At 39.3% G+C, this 23,859-nt stretch overlaps 1 protein-coding gene across 7 annotated transcripts in view; it reads right to left on the bottom strand.

Moving 5' to 3' along the window:
* CLEC16A (C-type lectin domain containing 16A) overlaps positions 1-23,859 on the bottom strand; it is a 197,384-nt gene that overhangs the window by 129,933 nt on the left and 43,592 nt on the right. For 6 of the 7 annotated variants that reach the window (XM_077828776.1, XM_077828774.1, XM_077828781.1 and 3 more), the window contains 5 exons: positions 21,857-21,986; positions 16,630-16,730; positions 8,673-8,795; positions 6,146-6,255; positions 460-504 (listed from right to left, as the gene is read on the bottom strand). In XM_077828776.1, coding sequence (XP_077684902.1) covers positions 460-504; positions 6,146-6,255; positions 8,673-8,795; positions 16,630-16,730; positions 21,857-21,986 — 509 coding nt within the window. The remainder of the gene's footprint in view (positions 1-459; positions 505-6,145; positions 6,256-8,672; positions 8,796-16,629; positions 16,731-21,856; positions 21,987-23,859) is intronic. The other variant, XM_077828775.1, reaches the window with a different exon arrangement.

The following is a 23,859-nucleotide window of genomic DNA, read 5'->3' on the forward strand; positions in this document are numbered from 1 at the left end:
ATACAGCAAACATAGATGTACTTGGCACCTGCACCAAGTGGGAAGGTTCCAAAGATGGACACAAGACAACCTCCCTGTCCTTTTTTGTATGCAGCTTCAAGTCTTTATAGGTCCAGCAGTGGGTCTTGAATGTGGCCCTCACCCAGAAACTTCAGGCACCTGCAGCAAGGGTCACTCACTGGCAGAAACATCTTGAACCAGCATAGGGCTTAAAACCCTTCTGAAGTCGGTCCAATAAAAAGATATTACCTCACCCACTTTGGCTCTCTAATATCCTGGGACCAAAATAGCTACAAAGACACTGCATACAATATGGGCAAAATAATTTATGGTACTTAACTCCATCATTTTCTTCAAATATTGTGTGTATTTTTTCTACAGTGTAGTCTACTTCAGTTGGAAGAAGAAATGTTTAAAGTAAGAAAAGATTAATTTTATCCACCTCTTTAAAAAAAGTACCTTATAGAAGCGCCGCAGAAGATGAACACTCTCTTCTCTTGCACCCTAGAGAAAAAAAAAATAGATCAGTGATTAGATTAATACCCAAAATTAAGGTTACTTACTTGCAACTGGAGTTCTTTGAGATGGACTCTGCATATTAGCACTCCTGGGATGTGCCAGCGGGTACACTGAGACAGTGAAACTTTAACTAGCAGTGGCCACTGGAGCACTCATGTCCTCTTGCCCCTCCCCTTACCAATCCCAAATGTTCTTGGGGTCAGGCTATAAAAGAAGCTGTAGCACTCCAGCCACCTCTGCTTCAAGTCTAGTTTATGAGAGTAAAGGAAGAGGGGAAGGTGGTCAGGGAGTGCAAATACGCAGAGTCCATCTTGACCCACAGTTACAAATAAAATACTGTTATTTCTCCTTCAAGTGGCCTCTATATATTCCCATGCATGGGAGAGACTGGCAAGCAGTAGATGCAAAGGAACACGAGATGAGAAGTCCTAATTAATAAGTGAATGAATGACTGCTCTGCCAAACTGAGCTTCAGATCGGCACTTGAGGTTCAGACAGCAATGTTTTGTAGGAGTGTGAACTAGAGCTCCAAGTTGCAGATTTACAGATTTCTAATTGGTATGTGTCTGAGATATGGTACTGAAGCTCCTTTGGCCCTGGCAGATCAAGACCTTATATATTCCATTCCTATTCCTGAAATGAATGTAAAAGCCTCTCCTATACAAGCTTTGACCCAGATGAGTAATGTTTAGGAAGACACAGCTTGCCCCTTTTTATTCTAAGCAAAGGAGATATAGGTCTGGTGAATGTCTGAACTCTTCATTCCCATCTAAATAGTAAGCTAAAGCTTTAACATGAAGAGTATGCAGTTTGGCTTCATCCTTCTGCACATGAAACTCAGAGAAACAGAAGTGAACTGATTAATGTGAAAATCTAACTAGGGGGAAATTAGGGAGTGAAGATATACAACTATTTTGTCCTCATGAAAAAACTGTAAATGGTGGTTTTACCATACGTGCCTATAACTTGCTCACTCACCTTGCACACAGAACTGCCTCCAGGAGTGCTACTTTGATAAATGAAACAAATTCTCCCATCGGCTCATATGGCCATTTCATTAAATGTGGGAGAACCAGATTTATGTCCTGCCAGGATGACAGTTTAATAGGAGGATAAATGTTAAGAATTGTTTAAAGAGACTTAACTGTTTCACAAGCAAACATTTATCATCAAAAGAATAGAAGGCTGATATGGCAGATAAATGAACTTTAAAGAAAGCAGCAAGTCAGATTTTAAGCTGGAGCAAGTATTCCAGTATACATTGAATTGGGCAGTCAAAGGGGATGTATTATTACCTGCTGATACTGAAGCTTTTCAGTTTTAAATTGTACCATTTGATTAGATTCTTTTCTGGAGCTCATTAAGACATTCTGAACATCAGCAGAACAAAAGTAGTTCAAAGTCCATTAGAAACCTATTGCCCATGTGGTGACATGCAGTGTGCTTTGATCTAGAGGACAGACTCCATTATCTTGTTGGATCAGTAAATATGGAGTAACAGGCAGCACTTTGTAGGTCCCTGCTAAGAGGTACAGTAGGTCTGGGGACCATTGTTCTCTGGGCCAAGCAGGCGTGAATAAGATTATCTTGACCTTGTCCTGATTTACTTTCCTTATGACCCCCTGCACAAGAGGATAGGAAGAAAGGCACGCAGTAGTCCTTGCCTTCATTATATGCAGAATCAAAACTCAAAATGCCTGTTTCTCTGTGCTTATGAACAAAACCTTTGACACTTCTAAACTTCTTTGTAAATAATATGGTGTCCCCACCATGCAGAGAATTCCTCCATCATTGGTGTTTTCAGTGACCACTTGTGAGCCTCTATTGTTATTCTTCTTAGTTGGTCTGTCAGGTTGCTGTTCTTCCCTGACAGGTGCATAAGAATACATCATTCCCATAAAACTGTAACCTCTCTGCAAAGTTGAGTAGAATAGGAACCTCCCTGTTTGTGATATTGTTCATAACCACCTGGAGCCACTGTGCTGGAAGTGACATAAGAAAGTTTTTAATGCCTAACAAATTTCTCTGAGCCCCAGAAGGTTTATTTGTAACTTAGTCTCTGGGGGATTTTAGTGTTCCCTACACTGTGAACCAGAAGCAGTGAGGCCCCATCCATTGTTGGCACATCAGAGGTAACTGTTAAAATGGAACAAGAGGGCTGAATGGTATACCCCTGAAGAAATTGCAAATTGAGTGCCCCACCTCAAAAATCACAGCACTTTCTTTGGAATGGTTAATTTTCAATACACACTGTCTGTACTCTGTATCTGGTTGACAGCTAGTGCTATAAGGTTCTCATTTTAAGATTAGCATATAGGGTGACTTATTTTGAAACTAAAAATCCCATCAATTTGAGGTAAAACACTACTTAATATCCATTCAAAAGGTAAAGAGCTTTTATAGGAGATTGGTAAGAGTAACTTTTCAATTTATCATGAACCCAGATCTTTCAAAGGGAGTATATGCAGAAGAGAGCATTGTAAAGGTGTTCCTTTGATTACATAACCTATTGTTCAAATGGTTCACATAAATTCCCTCTTATGTGAGTTGCCACCACAGATGCACATTTTGTAAATACTCTGTGGCAGCAGAAAGTCCAAAAGGGACCATCTTGTACTAAAATGATCCTGCCCCACTAAATGAAGGTACTTGTGATGAGTGAGTCTTTTGGAGATATGGAACAGTTGTCCTTTTAAACAGAGAGCAGCAAACCACTCCTTAAGAACGGGAGAGTATAGTAGAGGCTTGGGTCAGCATATGGAAATTAATTTTCCTGATGAAAGTGTTGAGCTTCTTAAGGTCTAGTATAGAGTGAAGACCTCCAAGAAAAGACCTTGAATAGAGCCCTGTGTTTCTCCTCTATTCCTTGGCACTACCCTCTTTTGGGGAGGGCAAGAAGCAAATTATCTCAACAGATTTTTGCAATGAGGGTTCCTAATAGGGAATGGAAGGATGAATAGTTTTGAACTGTACTGATACCTCTTGTAATTTCTAAAAAAGACACTTGCCTGTGGAAATGCAGTGGAAAAAATGATCCAGTCAGGCTCTAAATTGAGGGAAATACACTTGAATTAGTACTGGATTGCCGTTCCTGGGCAGTATGTCAAACTTGGGGCCAAAGGCCAGACATCACTGCTCTCAAAGATGATTGTTTGCACTGATTCTTGAAGTTTCTTCAGTAGCCCTTTCACTGTGAAGAGGACATTGTTAGTAATAACAGTCTCCTGTGGGGAAGTCGAAAAGAGGAAGACTATGAATGGGTACCTGAAAACCACGTTTCTTCTTGGGCTGTTGCTAGATGCCCAGCAACCTGGCAGGGTGTCTGGTCTAATTTTTCCAGAAACCTCATTAGTTCTGGTACTAAACAGTCCTTCTCTAAGGGAAGATCCCCAAATTTAGAGAGAGACTTTGTTTCTGGAATTCTTGCAGATTTAAACAAGTGAACCTTCTAACAGAAACTGCAAAAACTACAGCTCTAACTGCAGAGTCGGAAGAATCAAGAGATGTTCCCAAGTCATATTTTGCCACTTGCTGACCCACCATAATGATGGCATTTGCGAGTTCTCTGTTAGCCTGGGAGCAGTCCAGTAGGCACTGACATTTTCACCCATATATGGTATTGGTACAGCAAGATCACTGCTTGTTACTCAAACCTAAAGTGGAGGAAGAGAAGGCTTCCTCCAACCCCATAAATCCATGTTCTTTCCATTCTTATATGAAGCAGTACAGAAGGACTAATCGACCTTTAGACCTCTGAACAGCCACTTAAACCACCAGGGAGTTTGATTCTATGCGTGTGTAGGAATAGGAGAAGCCATTTTGGGGTAAATGACTTAATTTGTCTGTATTTTAAAATATTGGTTGAACGAAAGCTGGGCTTGCCCACATGAGCATCGCAAATTGTAAAATTCCATTTAATACTGCTGAGAGAATGTAGGATGTCAAAACCTGCATATGAACTCTTTTCTTGAAGTAGTTGGTATTCTTTCCACTAATTTGCAAAAGGCAACAGCATCTTTGCATTTTCATCAATGGATAGTCAATCTTCGAATACAGGATCTGTTTTCTGAAGTTTGTGTAAAACCATCTACTCTTCATCTTCAAATGTATTATGCACTAGAGTGGGAAATTGTTCTCTCCCCTTCAGTTTTACAGACAAATCCAGTATCTTTAGATTTGAAGGTTCAAAAGGAGACTGGCATTGTCTGGTTCAATGATTGGAATGAAGGTATGAGTAATGTCAAGGAGCTGGTCAATAGTGCCTTCTCTGCCACGGCAGCATTCACCAGTCTAGCCAGTAATCAGTCTGATCAATTAATAAAAATTAATAATAAATATCTTTCTGTGGGGCAGGCCACAGGCCACCATGTGACACTGATCCTGGGAAGCCTGAAGAGCAAGCAGCAGAGAGTTTAAAGCCAAGCTGCTTAATTTTTGGGTCTGCCATCAAGGTTTCTTCCAGGACTAATGCTTGGAGCAGCCACCCTAACACTAAAATCCTAATATAGTATAAAGTTTTGTTAGAATATGTACAGATTTTTATTAAAGATAGTTGGGCAATTTAAGAAGGACCAAGAAGGATCGAGAGCAATTCCTAATCAATCGCCGCTAGTAACTGGAAGGAACTGAATTGGCCAGAGAGCCACACCCTTTCCTAGTCTCCCTCCGAGGTGTTCAGGAACAGTGAGGGAAGGGGAAGGAGGGAGTGCAAGAGCACTCTAATAAGCACTCCTAGTTAAGGTTCCACTGTCTTAGCTGTATCCAGTTGGCATATCCTATGAATGAGAATATGAAGAAGCCACTCAAAGGAGAATTATTTCCTGATAATTTCATTCAGAAAAAAAGCTGATTATATACTGGGATGGTTTCTATGTACTCAGCCTCCCATTCTTCATCTTGATGAAAAGAATAGGGGTTTTGCATTTACAAAATGCCTTTCATCTGAGCAACTCAAAATAAGTCACAAATAATTAACTCTCACTGCACCATTGCGAGATGGGGAGCATCCAAGTTTTACACAGAAACACAGGGCATATCTGCACTGCCCCGCAGTTTGGACTCTGGGGGTGTGAACAGCAGTGCACACAAAAGCGTTGCCCTGTAACTGCCCCATGGGGATGCTGCATGAGAACTAAAAGGTTCATACTTCCCACTAACTTAATCCTCAAACAGAACCACGTTAATGTGAAGTAGCAACAGTTTAGTTTGCACCTGCAACATCCACACAGGAGAGTTACAGTGCAGCACTTTGGTGTGTACTGCTATTTACACCCCTAGAGAGTTAGAACTGTGGGGCAGTGCAGAAGAGCCCTTATACACAGCTATCTTGACACTTTCCTGAGTTCACACAGCAAGGTGATGGCAAAGCTGAGAAGACAACCTAGGAGTCCCACCTCCCAACTCCTTAATCTAACCGCTAGACAGCCTCTTTCCTCAGATAGTTCTGTGCAATTAAACAAAAGGTATTTGCTGTAGAGATGGATTATATGAAACTAAACAGAACAGAATGATCTCTGCAGCTGTAGTTCATGTCCGGTTGCCATTATAACCAACAAAACCAATACTTATGTGGGCCTTAACGCTAAGACACTTTCTTTAAGGTGATAGCTAAGTAGCACACACTTACCTCAAGGCAAGCAAGGTGAACATCTTTTATAATACTGCCATTTTTAGATAATACCAGCTGCTTTAGTAATAGACAGCCCAGTTCCAGTGTTGCCAGACGAACTTTTCCATCTAAAGTAAGAAGTCAAATTACAATCCTGATGTACAGGGTATTTACTCAGGAGAAATCTTTTTTACTCAGAGGCTTTCCATTCCCTCCCCCCCCCACACACACACACACACGCACACACAAAACGGCCACACACAACAAAACCAGACTATACTACAACGGCATGATCTAGTCTCAGGCACATAGATTATGACCTTGCAAAATAGTGATCTCTCAAGACAAAGCTAAGGTTATTTCTGTCACTGATGGACTCCACTCCTTCTCTGGGAGCTGTCAAATCACTATTGCCAGGAGACTCAGCCCCAGACACAAAACTAAAAGCAAAATTTTTTGGCTTTGGGATAATCCAGCAAACAGGATTTTTCAAACATTTGGGGAAAGGAAACCTTAAGAGCTCTCTTCTCTCCCCATCCCCAGCTCACTCCTTCAGGTTGAAAAACTGCTACACCAGTGCAGCTTTCAGGAACAGAAGTATAATTATCATCATTCATTGTCATGGTCCAGGATCTCATTGTGTTGACAATATACAAACACAAGACTGTCTGCCCCCAATCTAAATATAAGATGACAACAGGTGGATACAGATAAGATACACACAACAGGTGGATTGATGGGGGAGAACAAAGAGCCAACATTGGTCAGCATGACAAGCAGCAGTCTCAGCACACCAGCAGTCTAACTGTTAAGTTTTTTCAAGGCATTAAGAAAAGAGTTTTAAGGAGGGATTTGAAGGAGAACAATGAGGTAGCTTTGCAGATGTTTATGGGTAGTCCCTTCTATGCATGATGGGCAACTTGGAAGAAAACACAGGGTGTTTATTTGAAAAACAACAACAAGTGGGCCGTTAAGGCTGGCATCACTGAAAGAGCAGGAGTGGGAGTGAACATCTCAAAAGCATATGAGACAACAGGTAGCATGGGATAGACAGTGAATGGCCTTGAAAGTGAAGACAAGTAACTTGTGTCTGATGTGGCGGGGAAGGGGGAGCCAGAGAAGGGAAGCAAAGTGGCAGGTGACCGATAAAGCAACAAGCTAGGAAAGTGATTGTTGCAGCAACATTTTAAATGGATATGAACGAGGCAAGACTGCCTCTGTCAAGGCCGGGGGCGGGGGAGGGGGAGGATGTTGCAGTAGCCAAGAGGAGACTTTGATGACATTTTTAGCTGTGTAGATGATGGGAAATACCGTATCTTAGCAACGTTATGTTATGCAGAAAGAATTTGCCATGTCTAGATTCTCACATCTAGGCTGTGTTTAAATCTTGCAGAGAAGATGATTATGCCCAGATTACAGGGAGGATGAGGATGTTGCCCACTGATAGAGAAAGAAGGGAGGATGGCGGGTGTGAAATTAAGACCTCTGTTTTGGCCATGTTGATCTCAAACTGACGGTTGGACATCTATGAGATTTCAGAAGGACAGGAAGAAATTTAAGAGAGGTAGGTCTGACAATCCTCAGCATAAAGATCATATTCTCATCCATGTTTCTGGATGAGATTACTCAGAAAAATTATAGAGGGAGAAGAGGACCAGAAACAAGGCCCTGTAGAGCCCCATCCAGAGTTGGAGAAGGAGGGAGGAATAAGGAGACTTCTCTGAATCATGTCTAACACACTACCAGTTTTGCCCAGCAGTGCTAATTATGGATTCTAAGGAAGTGCTTTTGTTTAAATAGAAACCAAGCAGTGAAGAGCTAATGCTTGAACACAATGTTTCCATGAGTTACTTAATTTAGAAGAGGTGAGATGACTAGAGCCATTGGAAAAATGGGTGTGTTCCTCCCCGCACCCGCACAAATTTGAACTTTATAAAAAAACCCTTCATTTTTCTGATTAACAAAAAAATTCAAGGAAAGCAGATTTCTGTAAAAAAAATTTAGCTGAATGCCCAAATTTTGCATAAAAAAACCTTTGATTGAAAATTTGTAATCAGCCTAGAAATGAAGGACAGCTACAAACTAAGGAGCCAAATACTGCAAGAATTACACATGGAAGTAACTTTACTCGCAGCAGTAGTTTTACTGAAGTGCATGCGTGCAGGATTGGGACCTAATATCAGTTACTAAAATGTAAACTAACTCTTGTTATTGCTTGCTGGACATTTTGCTTATGTAACTCAACAATACGCAGGAACTTTAAGGTCTCAGGCCTCCCTGTTGTCTTGAATACAATAGCAACTATTCAGAAGAAAAACAGAATTCCTACTTACTCTGCTCCCCAGTGGAATGCGGCTATGTGTGTCTCTTTCACAGGCCAGATCTGCTTATCATCTGACAAGAGCTTGCTAGTTCCAGTTGAACAGCAGCGAGTCTCTTCCCCGTGGGGGAAGTACTTCAAATATTTTAAACATTGACATTACATTTTCAGAACTTATTGCTGCACAAAAAAAGTAATCAGTTGACATGATCAGAAATGCTCTACCTGGTTGAGCAGCATAATTCATTATCCTGATGAGCCTTTCTGCAAGTACGTGGTTGTATGAACTTTTCTCCTCAGCATGCTGTGCTGGAAGCTGAATTCTCTCCAGCTTGACAGGATCAATTCCTTTTGAAGCAGAAGAAAACAGGAGGATATTTATTAGCTAATAGCTATTAAAAATTACAATAAGTCATCTTGAAAATGCAGAGTATCACAAGCAATATAGAACTGCATTGGCAGAGAGTAAAATTGTGACATTTGAATGGCTGTGGCACAGTTGGAAAAGAAAACAAAAGACTGAACAAATTTTACAACCTTCCAGGTTGGGATTTTCAAAAAGGAGCCTGAAGGATAGAATTCCACTGAAATGGACAACTAAACTTCTTCAGTTCCTTGGAAAACCATTTAAAAGTATTATTACTTTGTTGACAACTGACCAAGTCATGTAAGGGTCCTGCTGGAAGTCTGATTTAAGAAAACCAGAGAAAATTTTTTTCCTACGTGTTAAGATTAATTCTCTTAACAACCAACAGTTACCAGGGAACAAGCCAGATTAAAAGGTTCATAATTACAACTCCAAAATGCTAAACACACTGGCTTTTGTGAAAGTACCTACAAGAAATTTAAACAAATTCCAAGTTTTCATGCCAAGTTGGATTTCTCAGAATATTCTGGTTTGAAATATTAGCCTTTATGAAAAACATGTGTTACAGTAAGACCTCAGATAATGGTTACAGACTGTTAAAAAGCTCATTGTCTTGATTCCAAGGAACTCTAAAACATTTCCATAATAGATCAGAACAACGTACTCCACTTTATTGAATTTCTTCCAACCCTGAACTCCTGCTAAGCCAATCCAAATGTCACTTGTGATGCCTTATGGTTATATCTTTTTTAAGTGTGCTTTTCGAAACACTTGATTTCAGTGTTTTTTTAGTATAGCCTCACTTTATTTACTTACCAGATAAAAAGTAATTCCTTGTATGGTAAAAGTAAACTTTTATTTTGTGGCAGGTATCAAATTAAGCCTGTTTAACATCCTTCTTTCAAACAGTTCTGCATATTAGTTTTTCCACAGTTACACTGCTGACTGTAATTACAATTGGCTAATGCAACAGTTTTGTTTTCCCACTAAAAATCTTAAAAAAAAGGCTTGTTTGTAAGGAATTAAGCCATTCCTATTCATTTTGAAATATGCAGCATTTTACCACACCCTGAAGCATGATTTGTGTAGTATGCTGAATTCAAAGCAAAGCATTCTTACTACAACAATGTAGTGGCAACACAGGACTCACAGGAGAAGTTTCCAGGTCTCATATACTACTTCCACAGTCGGAATACACCCAGCCATAGGAACAGTCTATTCTCTGCCATCTCAAATACTGAGCATGGCTTGTTGTTCAAAAAAACGTAATATTTTTACACCATAATCTTTATTACTTGTTACTGCTTAACAATTTTCAAACCATATTGTGCAAAGACTTCATAAACAAAACTGAGGGGTATTAACAGTGATCACAAAAATGCGTGACTGACTCTGTAGCGTGGAGGGTAACTGTGCCATTAGTAATCACATTTGCCTAAAAGGAGGGAAATAGATCAGCAGAAAAACCTTCTGCCAGCAAGTTACTATTTAAATAGGTGACCAAATATTCAACTTCTGGGTTTTTTTAGGTTTATTTAATTGTGCAACCTGTGTAATGAATCGTAACATGTATGCAATGTGCGTAGGTACAAGACAACACAATAATTCTAAATGAACATGCACTGACTTCACATACTTAGCATGTAAAATGGTTCTATATGGATTCCAGGGACACTGTAGGGTCAATTTTCAGCTCGATAATGAATAAAATTAATTACTAGTGATTAGAATTCTGTGTGCTCTTACCCTTTGGAAAGTCCTACTAAATAGGTGACACGTACATGAAAACTTTTCCAAGCCTGCACTATTAATGACACAACTTGAGCACCTGAAAGTTGCCCTTCTAAAGCAAGAGAGCACATGTCCTCAATTGTATTTGCATATTTCTACAGTAAATAGAAAACAGCTTCCATACACTAACACCCATTCTAACAAGAACATAATTTGCTGATAATTATTTACACTTTAGATGTGTAAAGTACACCCCTAGATAGCACTCAGGGGAGAAGTACATGAGAAGTACACTTCCATCAGAAGTGGACATAAAAATAGCACTATTTCACAGAAACAGAACTAGCCACCATAACATACCATAGTCAGAGCAGTCTATCTGACAACCAAGTCCCAAAGCCAACACCTTAACTAAGAGATTCTCAACCTGTGGCCCGTGAGCCGCTTGCGGCCCAATCAGCACAGCATAGCGCCCATGTGACATCCTCAGGGCCATACAGGTAGTACTGGATGCGGCCCACAATGGTAAATAGTGCCTTAACTGAAAGCAAATAGGAAGCCAGTGCAGCTTTTGAACTATTGTTGCTTTTTACCACCACCACCTAAAAGGTGGGAAGTAGTCTTCTACACTAACTTTCCAGTGGTCTTCAAATACAGTACATTGGATTATTGTAATCTAGACGACAGTAGCTAACAAACCTCTATATATGATTTCTCCACTAAAGGGTGACAAAGATAGACTGTTAACATGGGTTACATAATCCCCCAATTTAAGGACGCTCATACCAAAGTCTATAGAAGTTCAAATCCCTGTATGGGTTATCACTTGTAATTATGGCCTTGGCTGGATCATCGTATACAGGGATTGAACCCAGGAGCTAAAAACCCATGAGCCTCTACTGCTAGAGCTAAAATAGCAGGCTGCATTAGTTCAGAGACAGAAGGTTCAAACCTCCATACATGGTCACTTATTAGAGGGGAAGTATCAACGCTTCAGTTAACATGGGTTACACAAGGGTTCTTATGGCAGGGCCATGATCAGGGGAAAATGGAACTAGCTCCTTGTCTCACATAAGTGGAAAAATATTATTAGCCAATGATGCCTCTTGCAATTCAAAACCCATAAAGATGACAAATGAACCCCCAAATTGGAAATCTCTTGGGCCAAAAATGGCCCAAGCCACACAAAACAACAAGACTCACTCTTGTAATGTCTTAAAAACTTCTTCTGCACACTCTCACCATCTGTGTTATCCAGGCAGTTTTCAGCCAACTCTCATCCAAATCTCAATTTCAATTAGACACAGAGAATGGTGAGGTAAAACAGATGGAGCTGAATCCCATCCACACATCAGTGACACTACAACACAAACTATCTCAATTACCTCTAATGGCCTCAAATACATATTAAGACAAAGGAATAATAAAATAGAGCCGCAGGGAAGTTTGCCTTAGAGACTGTTTGGCTGGTAAGCAATTGCCTAAAACCACATTTTGAGGTTTTTAAAAGTTCAGACTAGAACGCATTTAAAAGCGCCCTAGTCAGGTCCCGCAGAAGAATTAACAAACCTTATTTTCAATGGAATGCCAACTGAGACAAACAGCATGGACATCTTATCAAGATAAATCATAGACCAATGCCAACTTGATCATATCTAGGCTGAAAGACAAGGTGGTAGGGTTCAAGGAATCTGAGGACAAGACACGCATTTTGCTATAACCTTCACAATAATCTTCACCAAAAAGAAAATAAAGCATGATTACTGGAAAGATTATCAGTCACAAAAATTGATTTTTGAATAATGACTGAAACTATGCATAGTAGTGTTCTCCACATTCTACTTTTTTTAGGGAGGGCCTGGACATTTACCAGCACCCCCTGCAATTCCTCCCCTCTTACTATACTCAAAGCACTCAAAGAGCCAGTGCCTTTTACAGTACCTTCAGAATCTCAATGAGTAGGATCTGCTGGAACTCATCCAGAAAAGACACTGCCTCTGTTCCTTCCAGACACGCATCTGCCCCTACAATGGCCATTTGCCAAGTTGGTGTCTAATTCATCTTATTTGTGAAGAACTAAAAAAACATCCCTTAGCATGAAAGATAGACTCGGCCAAAGAGCCAACACGATAGCAAAATATGTTAAAAGGAGACATATTGCTTGTCCATATCTAGGTCTTAGATGGCCAAAAACTTTTAACAGAACAAATTTAATAATGGAGCAAATAGAGAAGCAGGTCATCAGGAAACACCTTCAAATCCATATACACAGGAACACACAAGTGATTATAGCAACTTTGCATGCCTATGACTAACTGATTTGGAATTGGGTTGCTTATGAAATTATATTCTACAAAATAAGAATAGTCTGCAGAGAGATTATAGTCTGAAAGAATACACATTTGTGATCTCATAAACTATGCTATTATTGTATTGTGTCCTAGCCCAACAAATGGGACTCTTAATTCCCCAAATTAGTCAAGCTAAAAGGATTATATTTGAAAGGAAGTGTTCTATAGGTACAGGGACCAGTGTTAAAATATTTATCTAGCTGGATAGCTGTAAGAAAGGGTTTAATGATGGATGCTGAAGTTATTTCAGTCTAACTACTGCCATTACAATAAACTACACGTATAAAACCCACATTCATCTGCTCTACTAGAAGTTTAACTCCTTCAAATTTCACATTTTACAGAATTTCTCAAATTAACTTCACACATGCTGCATCCAAAGATGTACAGCGAGCGAACTGTATCTGATTTCATTGACATAACGTAACGAGAGCCTGATTTTTTTTTTTAAAAAGTACTGACAGTCTAGCATTATTAATGCCCTTCAACATGAACTGCAAATGTAGCAGGTCAATGTTTTGCAACTGCATGCTAGATGATCCCAATAAACCATGGGGTAAGGAGTATTTTGGCACATAATGAATTTCAGACCTCAGTCTTCATTTTCTTTTATAGGACTATCCCTGGTTTCCATCCTTAAGATGCTCAATCTGCATTATTTTGGTCCTATCACATCCACTACACAATTTGAGCTGAAAAATGGAGCCACGCAGCAGACAAATCCATTTCTTCTCTCCACAGAGTGTGGTTCTGTAGAGTTATTTTTAACCAGTTTCAAACCTTAATTTTCTATATCCCTGGGGTAAAAGTTGTCCACAGTTTTATATTCTTTCCACCCACGTATCCATAACCCTTAATTGGTTGTAAAATTAAAATATTCTGGACTTGCACCCTCACCTTCCAGGACTTCTATCATCAATCTACTTGCCATTTTCCCTCACCTGAACCTGTTCAAAGTGTTACGAGAAATGCCTCTACCACTATATTGAAGTCATTCTTCCCCCCACACACACTATGCTGTCCTGAAATGCTGTGTTTTTGTTCAACTGATTTCAGTTGAAGGCAGTATGTTTCAGGAGTTGGAAGTTGAAATTCAGTAAAAATACTCCAGTCATGTAAGATACATTCTGTACTTGTCAGTATTTCAAAAAGATGCAAGAGGTGAAGTGGAAGTAGAAGTAGAATTTTCTATTGGAAACTTGAACCAGAATTCATTTTGATTAGGCCCGTTGATTAATCACACTTAACTCACACGATTAACTCAAAAAAATTAATTGCAATTAATTGTAGTTTTAATCGCACCGTTAAACAATACTTCAGATGTTTCTCTACATTTTCAAATATATTGATCTCAATTACAGCTCAGAATACAAAAGTATACACTGCTTAATTTATATTATTATTTTTTATTACAAATATTTGCACTGTAAAAATGATAAACAAAAGAATTTTTCAGTTCATCTCATACAAGTACTGAAGTGCAAACTTACAAATGTAGATTTTTTTTTGTTACATAACTTCACTCAAAAAAAACAAAATACAAAACTCTAGAGCCTACAAGTCCACTCAGTCCTAGTTCTGAGTCGGCCAATCGCTAAGACAAACAAGTTTGTTCACATTTACAGGAGATAATGCTGCCCTCTTTTATTTACATCACCAGAAAGTGAGAATTGTAGCCAGCATTGCAAGGTATTTATATGCCAGATATGTTAAACATTCATATATCTCTTCATGCTTTGGCCACCATTCCAGAGGACATGCTTCCATGCTGATGACACTTGTTAAAAAAAATAATGCATTAATTAAATTTAGGACTGAATTCCTTGGGGGAGAATTGTATGTCTCCAGCTCTGCTTTACCCGCATTCTCCCATATATTTCATGTTATAGTAGTCTTAGATTATGACTTAGCAAATGTTGTTCATTTTAAGAACACTTTCACTGTAGATTTCACAGAATGCAAAGAATGTGAGATTTCTACATATAGCTACAGCACTCTACCCAAGGTTTAAGAATCTGACGTGCCTTCCAAAATCTGAGAGGCATGAGGTGTGGAGCATGTTTTCAGAAGTTTTAAAAGAGCAGCACTCCAATGCAGAAACCACAGAACCCAAACTACCAAAAAAAGAAAATCAACTTTCTGTTGGTGGCATCGGACTCAGATGATGAAAACAAACATGCATCGGTCTGCACTGCTTTGGATTGTTATCGAGCAGAACCAGTCATCAGCATGGATACATGTCCTCTGGAATGGTGGTTGAAGCATGAAGGGGTATATGAATCTTTAGCACATCTGGCATGTAAATATCTTGCACCACCACCTACAACTGTGACACGCGAACGCCTATTCTCACTTTCAGTAACGTTGTGAACAAGAAGCGGGCAGCATTATCTTCTGCAAATGTAAACAAACTTGTTAGTCTGAGCCATTGGCTGAACAAGAAATATGACTGAGTGGACTTGTAGGCTCTAAAGTTTCACACTGTTTTATTTATTAATGCAGGGGGATTTTGTACATAATTCTACATCTGTGAGTTCAACTTTCATGATGAAGACATTGCACTTCAGTACTTGTATTAGGTGAATTGAAAAATACTATTTCTTTTGGGGTGTTTTACAGTGCAAATATTTGTAATAAAATCAATATAAAGTGAGCACTGTATACTTTGTATTTTGGGTTATAATTGAAGTCAATTAAATAAATGGTGTTATTATTAACAGTGCGATTAATCGCTCAATTTTTTATTGATTGACAGCCCGAATTCTGATGATTAACTGAATTGTATGGGTCACGGCTCAATACTTCCATACACAAAATTCATTTCTATATTATGTAGACATTTGATGCATTTTATCTACCAGGACTTCCTGGAATTCTTACATTAGCATTCAGTTTATATCATTGTGCGTGTCACTTGTCCAAATACTTTCACAATGAAAAATCCATTAAAGTTGCATCTGTTCATTACAAGATAATCAGCAGTAAAGCCAACTCTGCAGCACCCCAAGTAATGTCACATATACAATCTATGAACCAACTGAAATAGTATTAAAAGCAAAAAACCTTCACAATAAAATCTCTAAAATTGAAACCAAAGAATTATGATGCAACATATTTTGAAACTGTTGCAGACAAAGAAAGCTGTGTCATTAATAAAGAAAGAATTAAGGACATGTGGAATGGAGTACCAATAACCGACCACAGTAGACTTTCAAAAATAAGGGGCCTAATTCTCTTTTGCCTTGCACATCCTGTAGTAATTTACACCTGAGCAAAGGGTAAATGCTACCAAGTCGGAATTCTTCACTCATTCTAGTAGTAGTATTTTACACCCACTTTGCACTCACTTCAATCACGTGCCTCTGAAAGTCAGGGGAGAATAAGGGCCCCAGTGTTCACACTGAACATATTTTGTTAGTTCAGCTTAAGAGTACTGAAGTCAAGTAACTGAGAACAAAGCGCAAATGAGTAATTCATTTCTAGTTCTAGGAAACCAATTGAAGAAACAAACCATCTAAACAATTATAGCATTCTATTAAAAATTCTTCTAACATGCAGATCCTACACAACCTTTTTTGTTTCTTGTAGTTTAAGTCATCTAGAAAAAATAAATATGTAGTTCACTGAAGAAATGTTTACCAAACTAAGACCACCGAGTGCAGTCAAGTCTTATTTTATTCTCCTTTCTGTAGAAAGGCACATTTAAGAACATCCAAAGCAATAAACATCTTACCTTTATTTTGAGACATTGCATACAAAAGACAAAGTACAAAGAGAGCATAGTAATCATCTTCAGTACAGTCCTGTGCATTATATACCATATCGAGAAAAGGCCTGTGGAAAAAAAGAGTAGTATTAAAATGGTGGTTTTGTTCAGATGCCTGAAGAACTAGCTAATTGTAACATAGCCTGTGCCATTACCTCCCTATGGAACAGAATGACTCACTATCCAACTATGCCCCAATTTTCTCTTTAGATATGGTAAAGAGCAAAAGTCAAGCTGTTTGAAAGCAGTTATTTTATTAAAAAGAAAAGGAGTACTTGTGGCACCTTAGAGACTAACCAATTTATTTGAGCATAAGCTTTCGTGAGCTACAGCTCACTTCATCGGATGCTGTAGCTCACGAAAGCTTATGCTCAAATAAATTGGTTAGTGTCTAAGGCGCCACAAGCACTCCTTTTCTTTTTGCGAATACAGACTAACACGGCTGTTACTATGAAACCAGTTATTTTATTGTGTTTATTACTGGTATTACACCTGTCATTTTAGTAGGAATTTTCCCCAGCACCCTCCCAAATGATTGCCTTCACTTATAATGGGTTATCTTTCAGGCCCAATGTTCACTGGCACTGGTGCCTTAAAAAACCCCGGGGAAAAAAATTACGGGCCATTAGACATTCCACAGTTTGTTCTAAGCAGACACAATGAACTTCAGGGGATTGTTTATACCTGTGTGTGATGCAAAACTGCATTGGAACATATGGAAAACTAACATATATTAACCATGTTCATCTTCAGGACCAATGAACAACTTTGAGATGGTTACACTATTGGTTAGTATAAATAAAAGCAATGTTTACTAGAACACAGCTACAAGTTTTACTCTAAGCCATCTATGGAGGAAACCATTATCCTTCCTATGTGGAGGAACAGAAGTCTAAAAGAAGAAACCTGAACTGTTTAAATTGATTTCAGACCACTCTGTTATCTTGAGTTCGATGTGGGGTGATTCAGTGACTAGTGCCAGAGACTTTACACAATCAAGTCATGACAGAGTTGTGACCAAGTAGATACTTTCAAAACTCAATTTCTGGACTAAACAGACATCTGGAAAAAAAGAGCTAGGGCACAGTGGAGCAGCTATTAGGACCAAAAGGATTTTTATATAAAAGCATTCAATCATGTGTAACTAACAAAACCAATAACTAGGTTCTGAGGCCTGCTTTTCAGCTTTTTTTGTAGAGCATGGCTAAAGTTGTCCTGTTTTGTACAATCACCCTTTGTTTCTCTATAGTCTCTACTATTGCAACATACTTGGCTTTAATTTCGTACAACCTAAATAGGAAGCAGAGTTTGGTTGGGAACAACACTTCAAAGGAGGCTGGGTAAGATACCAAGCTTCAGCACTATTTTAGCACTTTTCACTTTCAGAAAGCTAATAATTACAATACTAGTTAGATAAACGTATACACTGGTTCTATAGATGAACTGAGGCAGTTTAATTGCTAGTTATAGGGTCTCTGGACTGAAACCCAGTGTAACAGACAGGCCTGGGTTCCAGTGCTAGACACTGGCACAGAATCCTGAGCTGGGGCTGAACACTGTCTGGCAACAGTGTTTGAACAGTTGTTCTGTTGGACGTTAAGCCCAGAAGGGGTGGACTAAATGGTGACCTGGCCAGAGGGCTAAGTTTCCAGAACAAAAGGCTATTACAGAGTGAGCAATGAGCAGCAAGATGGCAGCTGGCGCAGTGAGCTTCTTTCCCTAACCTAGATGCAAGGAGGCACGCTTCACAGAACCAAAAAAATATTAGGTATCAGAAACGTGTACAATGAAGTGTACAATATGACAAGTAGGAATTGATTACATTGGACTGAAAGTATGAAATGCTTTAATACCAATAATAAAGCCCAAAATAGAAAAATGAGTACAGCTCCTATCCTCTCAATACCACCGCCATAAAAGACAATCCTGGATGTTCCTTTGGATACAAGAGAAGCAGTCACTATGCAAGCAAGTTTCACTGCATTTTTCCAGCCTCTCCTGCCACTAGTTTAGCCATGATCACAGCATATAACCTACAATCAGGCATTTCAGATGTGTGGTCTCCTTTAAAACCACATTTATTGCATCTATAAACAATTCAGCCATTTGCTGTATTCCATTCAACTATACAAGTGTTAGCTAGAAGTCAGGTAGGGCAGAGAACACGGGAAGTACAGACATGATTTAAAAGTTCCTCCCCCATCTGCCCCATCCATCCTCACACAAAAACTAGCTTGGGGGGAACTGAGAACCGAGCCATAATGTCCTGCCTTAGCAGGAAGTTTGAACTTGATGGTCCTATATGCCTTTTCCCAACTACTGTACTATGATTCTAGGTACATCAGTGCAGAACAACAAAATCCAATGTGTCATTTGGCTACTGTTTATGTAGCAAATACTGTGCTGACAAATATATTTTCCAGTTATTTTTGCTCCCACTAATAATGATTAACGTGAGTTCTATTTGAAGGATCAGACTGGAAATGACTTTTTAAATTTCTACAGAATTCCAGATTCTAGTATCTCCCCCAATATTAAACAAATGTTAATACCTACAGGGATTCTATTTATCCTCAAATTGATCCACCTTAGCATTCAAATGTCGAGCACATTAAAACTTGCAAAATTAAGGTTTGTTTACACACAATATTGTTAAATTTAGTGCCTTATAGAGCTGGATCTACATTAGACATCATCATTTAAAAAGTCAACATGTGCCAATACAGACCACACTCAGGGCTTGGCTACACTGGCGAGTTACAGAGCAATAAAGGAGCCCTGAGTGCACTAGCTCACTACCCATCCACACTTGTAAGGTACGTAGAGCACTCTGACTCTGCGGCTACAGCACAGCTGCTACTCCACCTCAGCGAGTGGAATAACGTTTGCTGCACCCCCGCTGAAGCGCTGCAGCGCCAGTGTGAACAAGGTGTTGCTTTACTGCGCTCTGATCACCCTCGGGAAACATCCCATAATCCCCTTAAGTCAAGTGGCCACTCTTGTCATTGTTTGGAATCGGCTGTGGGAATGCCCATTGAAAGCTCCGTTTCTGACAGCCGGCTGCTTATCTCCTCTGAGACAAAACAACCATTACTGTGGAATGCTGTGAGAGAGAGAGAGGGGTGGTGGGGAAGGGGGCGTCTGCTGCTGTCTGAACTTACAAGACAGCATGCTGACATGCTCTCAGCCCCCCAAAAAACCACTCTCCCCCCACATACACGCTCCCTGTCACACTCCACACACGCCCATTTGAAAAGCACATTGCAGCCACCTGCATGCTGGAATAGCTGCCCATAATGCACCACTCCCAATGTCGCTGCAAGTGCTGCAGATGTGGCCAAGCCAGTGTGCTTGAAGCTGTCAGTGTGGACAGACTGCAGCATTTTCCCTACTGCGTTCTACGAAGGCTGATTTAACTCAAAGTGCTCTACATCTGCAAGTATAGCCATGCCCTCAGTTATCTCACTTTCCACCAGTGTTTCATAACTTTCGGAAAGTGCAAACTTCGTTATGACATTTGTAGTGATCCATTAGATTGGATAACCAAAATAGGAAAGATATTCCTTATAAACAGATCCAATCTTTAATGCAAAAAAATATTTCATCCAGTTTATTTCATTATACGGGGAAGGATTCAAATAGAGTTTAGAATGCTGAGGTATCAAAAAAATTCAAGTTTTCAACTGTTTCTTAACCAAGAAACTGAAAAATTCACTTTAACAAAAAGTCTCGTGTAGTATTTTACTTTGCTAAGTCTAGGAATACTTCCCTTACATGTGTGATAAGATCTACTCTTGCTTTTAGACGTGCTTCACTTCTGCACAGATGGCATTTGAACGAAGATGCAAGATGCTGTTAGATCGCTATCTATATTCTCATCTGTCCTGAAATGCAAATATCTGACAAGGTATTAGGATGATCAGATGAATACTTTGCATTTTGAAGACTTAAAAGCTAATGTTCTAATACCGTCAGGCACTGTCCTTAGTCCTATCATGGCCAAGTTCATTTTATAAAAAGTGGTAAACCAGAATCTCTTGCTCACTCACACTTCACTTAAAAAACCCCTATGCTGCCCACACTTGCTAGTAACTGTAACATTATGTTCCCATTACTGTCACCCACCTTTACGCTTCATGAAGCCGTCCCACTTGACAATTAGACAAGTGTGGTAGAGGTAATCTCTTTTACTGGACCAACTTCTGTTGGTGAAAGAGACAAGCTGTCAAGCTTACACAGCGCACTTCCCTAAAGAAGAGCTCCATGTAAGCTAGCCTTTCACCAGCAGAAGTTGTTCCAGTTAAAAAAAAAAAAAAAAAGTACCTCACCTACATTATATACACACAACACTGCAAATCACTTGGATAAAAAAAATATATGTTATTGTCAATGAGTTCTGTTTACCAAAATTGCTATTGATCACCCCAGCATCCAAACTAAACTACTGCAGGGTATGTTGACATCTAAAAAGTCATTTACCCAACACAGGGGGAAAAAGCAGAACAAGATACTCTAGGACACAATAGAGAAAATTATCTCAAAAACAGAATCAATATTTTACTTTTTTAAAAAATTTAAATCATTTACATGTTACTAATTCTTTAGCAATTTAAGACAATCAAATGGGAAGAAAGTGAACATTTGGCACATCCTTTAGTTTCCTAATTGTTAGTAGTATTTCAGATTTTAACTGCTAAGAATTAATTTTCACACTTAAAAGGCTCTTCGGCACCAAAAAGATTAACGTCATTGCTGCGAGACTCCCACCTAGCATAATGGAACCCTGATCTCGACTGAGGCTTCTGGGTACTACTGTAAGAAAAGTGGCAAACCAAACGACATACAAAACACATCCTCAGAACACAGTTTGTGTGTTACATGTAATGCTTCCTATTCTGGCATACAACATACAGAACTGCTCTAAGACAAGGCACCCCTTTCAGGGAGGGAAACTCGATACAGCAGCCTCCAGGGAATGAAGAGGATAGACACTGCTTCCTTACTGACACACCTTCTACATGACCATATACAAGACAGCTACACCAGTCAAAGGCAAATGTTTGGATGAGCCATAAATTGGGAGGGCGGGGGGGGGGGGGGGGCGAGGGGAGAGAAGAGAGACGACAAAATTGAAAAAAAGAAAAAAGAAGCAGAAGGAAGGAACCTGGACAGGTGAATTACAATTCTTTCATACCTGCTCCAGTTTATCATTTCATTCCCAGAGGCTGCAGCACTCTTTTCTTCATCAGTTGTATTCTGCTCTGTCACAGTTGAGATAGACAATTCTGACATCTTACACCGCTCCATGATTACCATCTCTATTTCTTAAAAGAAAGAGCTAAAATTGAGTTTAGAGGAAGATGTGACCTATTTGAAGCATTCTTTATGTGAAAAAGTGATTTTTAAAAAAAGTGTTATGCACCTAAAAATGAGGGAAGACACTGCTTATGTGTCAGAATATACACAGAGGCCTTTCTGATTTTCCTACCATCACCACAAAATATTAAAAAGCATTTCTTATAAGATTTAAAAAACACAATCTGAAGGAAATAAACTCGGGGTTTCATAAATAATTACACCATCAGTTCTGAATACGAAAGCCTTTACAAAACTGTTAACAGACAAGCATTTTAAACAGCATTTTTTAAATGGTCAGCATTTGCCAAAAAACTATTTACATTTTCAATTATCTCAGGGGCTTTAAGTGAAAAACTGTTCACTCTATGCCCAAACATAACAAAACTAGTGTATATAACTGCTTCAGATTTTATAAAAAATACATTGGCACAAAAAAAAAAAAAGAGGTGGAGGGAAACAGTATGGGGAATTTAAAGGAGCAGTACAGTTGTTACTGTAGTAACTAATGCAAACAAACTCTGTTTATGGCTAATATTTCAGGTTCTGAGTATGAAACTATTACGTTTCAAAGTCTTTCAACAAGTGGTCTATAGACAGACATTTCCTCCACAACACTGAGGAAATTCAGTTTTGGTAAAGGTCTCCCTAAATTTCTTTAGGTGTAGGCTAAAGAAAACATTGAGGTATTGAGACTTTTTTCCAGTAAACATTAAATTTGTGCATACAGGCAGTTTGTAAAGCCACTCTTCTCCTGACACAAGGAGTTACTTGTGGTTCTTCACTGGTGATGTCAAAACTTCATTCCCTCACAGAGAGCAATGGAAGCCCTAGGATACCATTAGACGGACTGCATATTTAGTCACACAAGAAACCCCTCACTGCCAGACAGCCGACAGATCCACTAAGAGCTGCCAACTCATTGACTTTAATGCCCTGTAATCACTCGTACTCGCTGATCCTTTCCTGTCTAGTGCATGGTCCAGTGCTAGAAGGCAGCATGCCATAAAGAAAAGACCGTTTCAGACCCTGAAAACTTAAACTTTGTAAGTGCTGGCTCACTTGTTTACACCCCCATAGACTGTGCGCTCATTGGCACCAGGGTCAAGTGACAGAGATCTTATAGGTATGCAGAGGCTGAGACGCTCAGCCACAGGTGAAGTGGACAGTGGATAGGGTCCTATGTATCCCTCTCTGCACACAGAGCCACTTGATGGCAAGATCTGCATGTCACTCAGGTTTAACAAATTGCTATCGATCACCCTTATAGCATACAAACTACCATACATCTACACCCGATATCCTGAAATCTAGAGAAAAAATAACTTTCTGGCCACAGCTTGCACTATAGCATTATAATGTAGCAGGATTTTGACTGACACAAGCCATGGAGAAATTTACTCCTGACAATTTACAAACCTCTGGACCATGTCCCTGGATCCCTCCCCTCTATGATATTGAGCTGTGTTTTTCCAAGGCAGTCACGTTAAGAGTATTCCCCTCATACACATTTGTAAACGTCTACCATTTTCTCAAATAAAAACACTCTACCAAGTAAGTGGAAATATTAAAATATTTAAATTTTAGAGAAAAACTAATAAGAGGCTACATAAACAAATAAGAAAAACCAAACCAACCATGAAAAAACAAGATGTTACTAAAAGGATACTTTAGTATATCTATGTAACAAGATTCTAGGATTGTCACTGTGTCACTCTGAATCCTAGAATGTCTGCGGAGTCAGTGTGAAGTGATGGAAACAGTTACGATCGTGACAGATCTTTTTGTTCAGAATATCATCAGGTTGAATCATCACTGAGCTTCATGGTCCATTACTGCCCC

Source organism: Eretmochelys imbricata, chromosome 10, assembly GCF_965152235.1.
Source record: "Eretmochelys imbricata isolate rEreImb1 chromosome 10, rEreImb1.hap1, whole genome shotgun sequence".
Taxonomy (NCBI): Eukaryota; Metazoa; Chordata; order Testudines; family Cheloniidae; genus Eretmochelys; species Eretmochelys imbricata.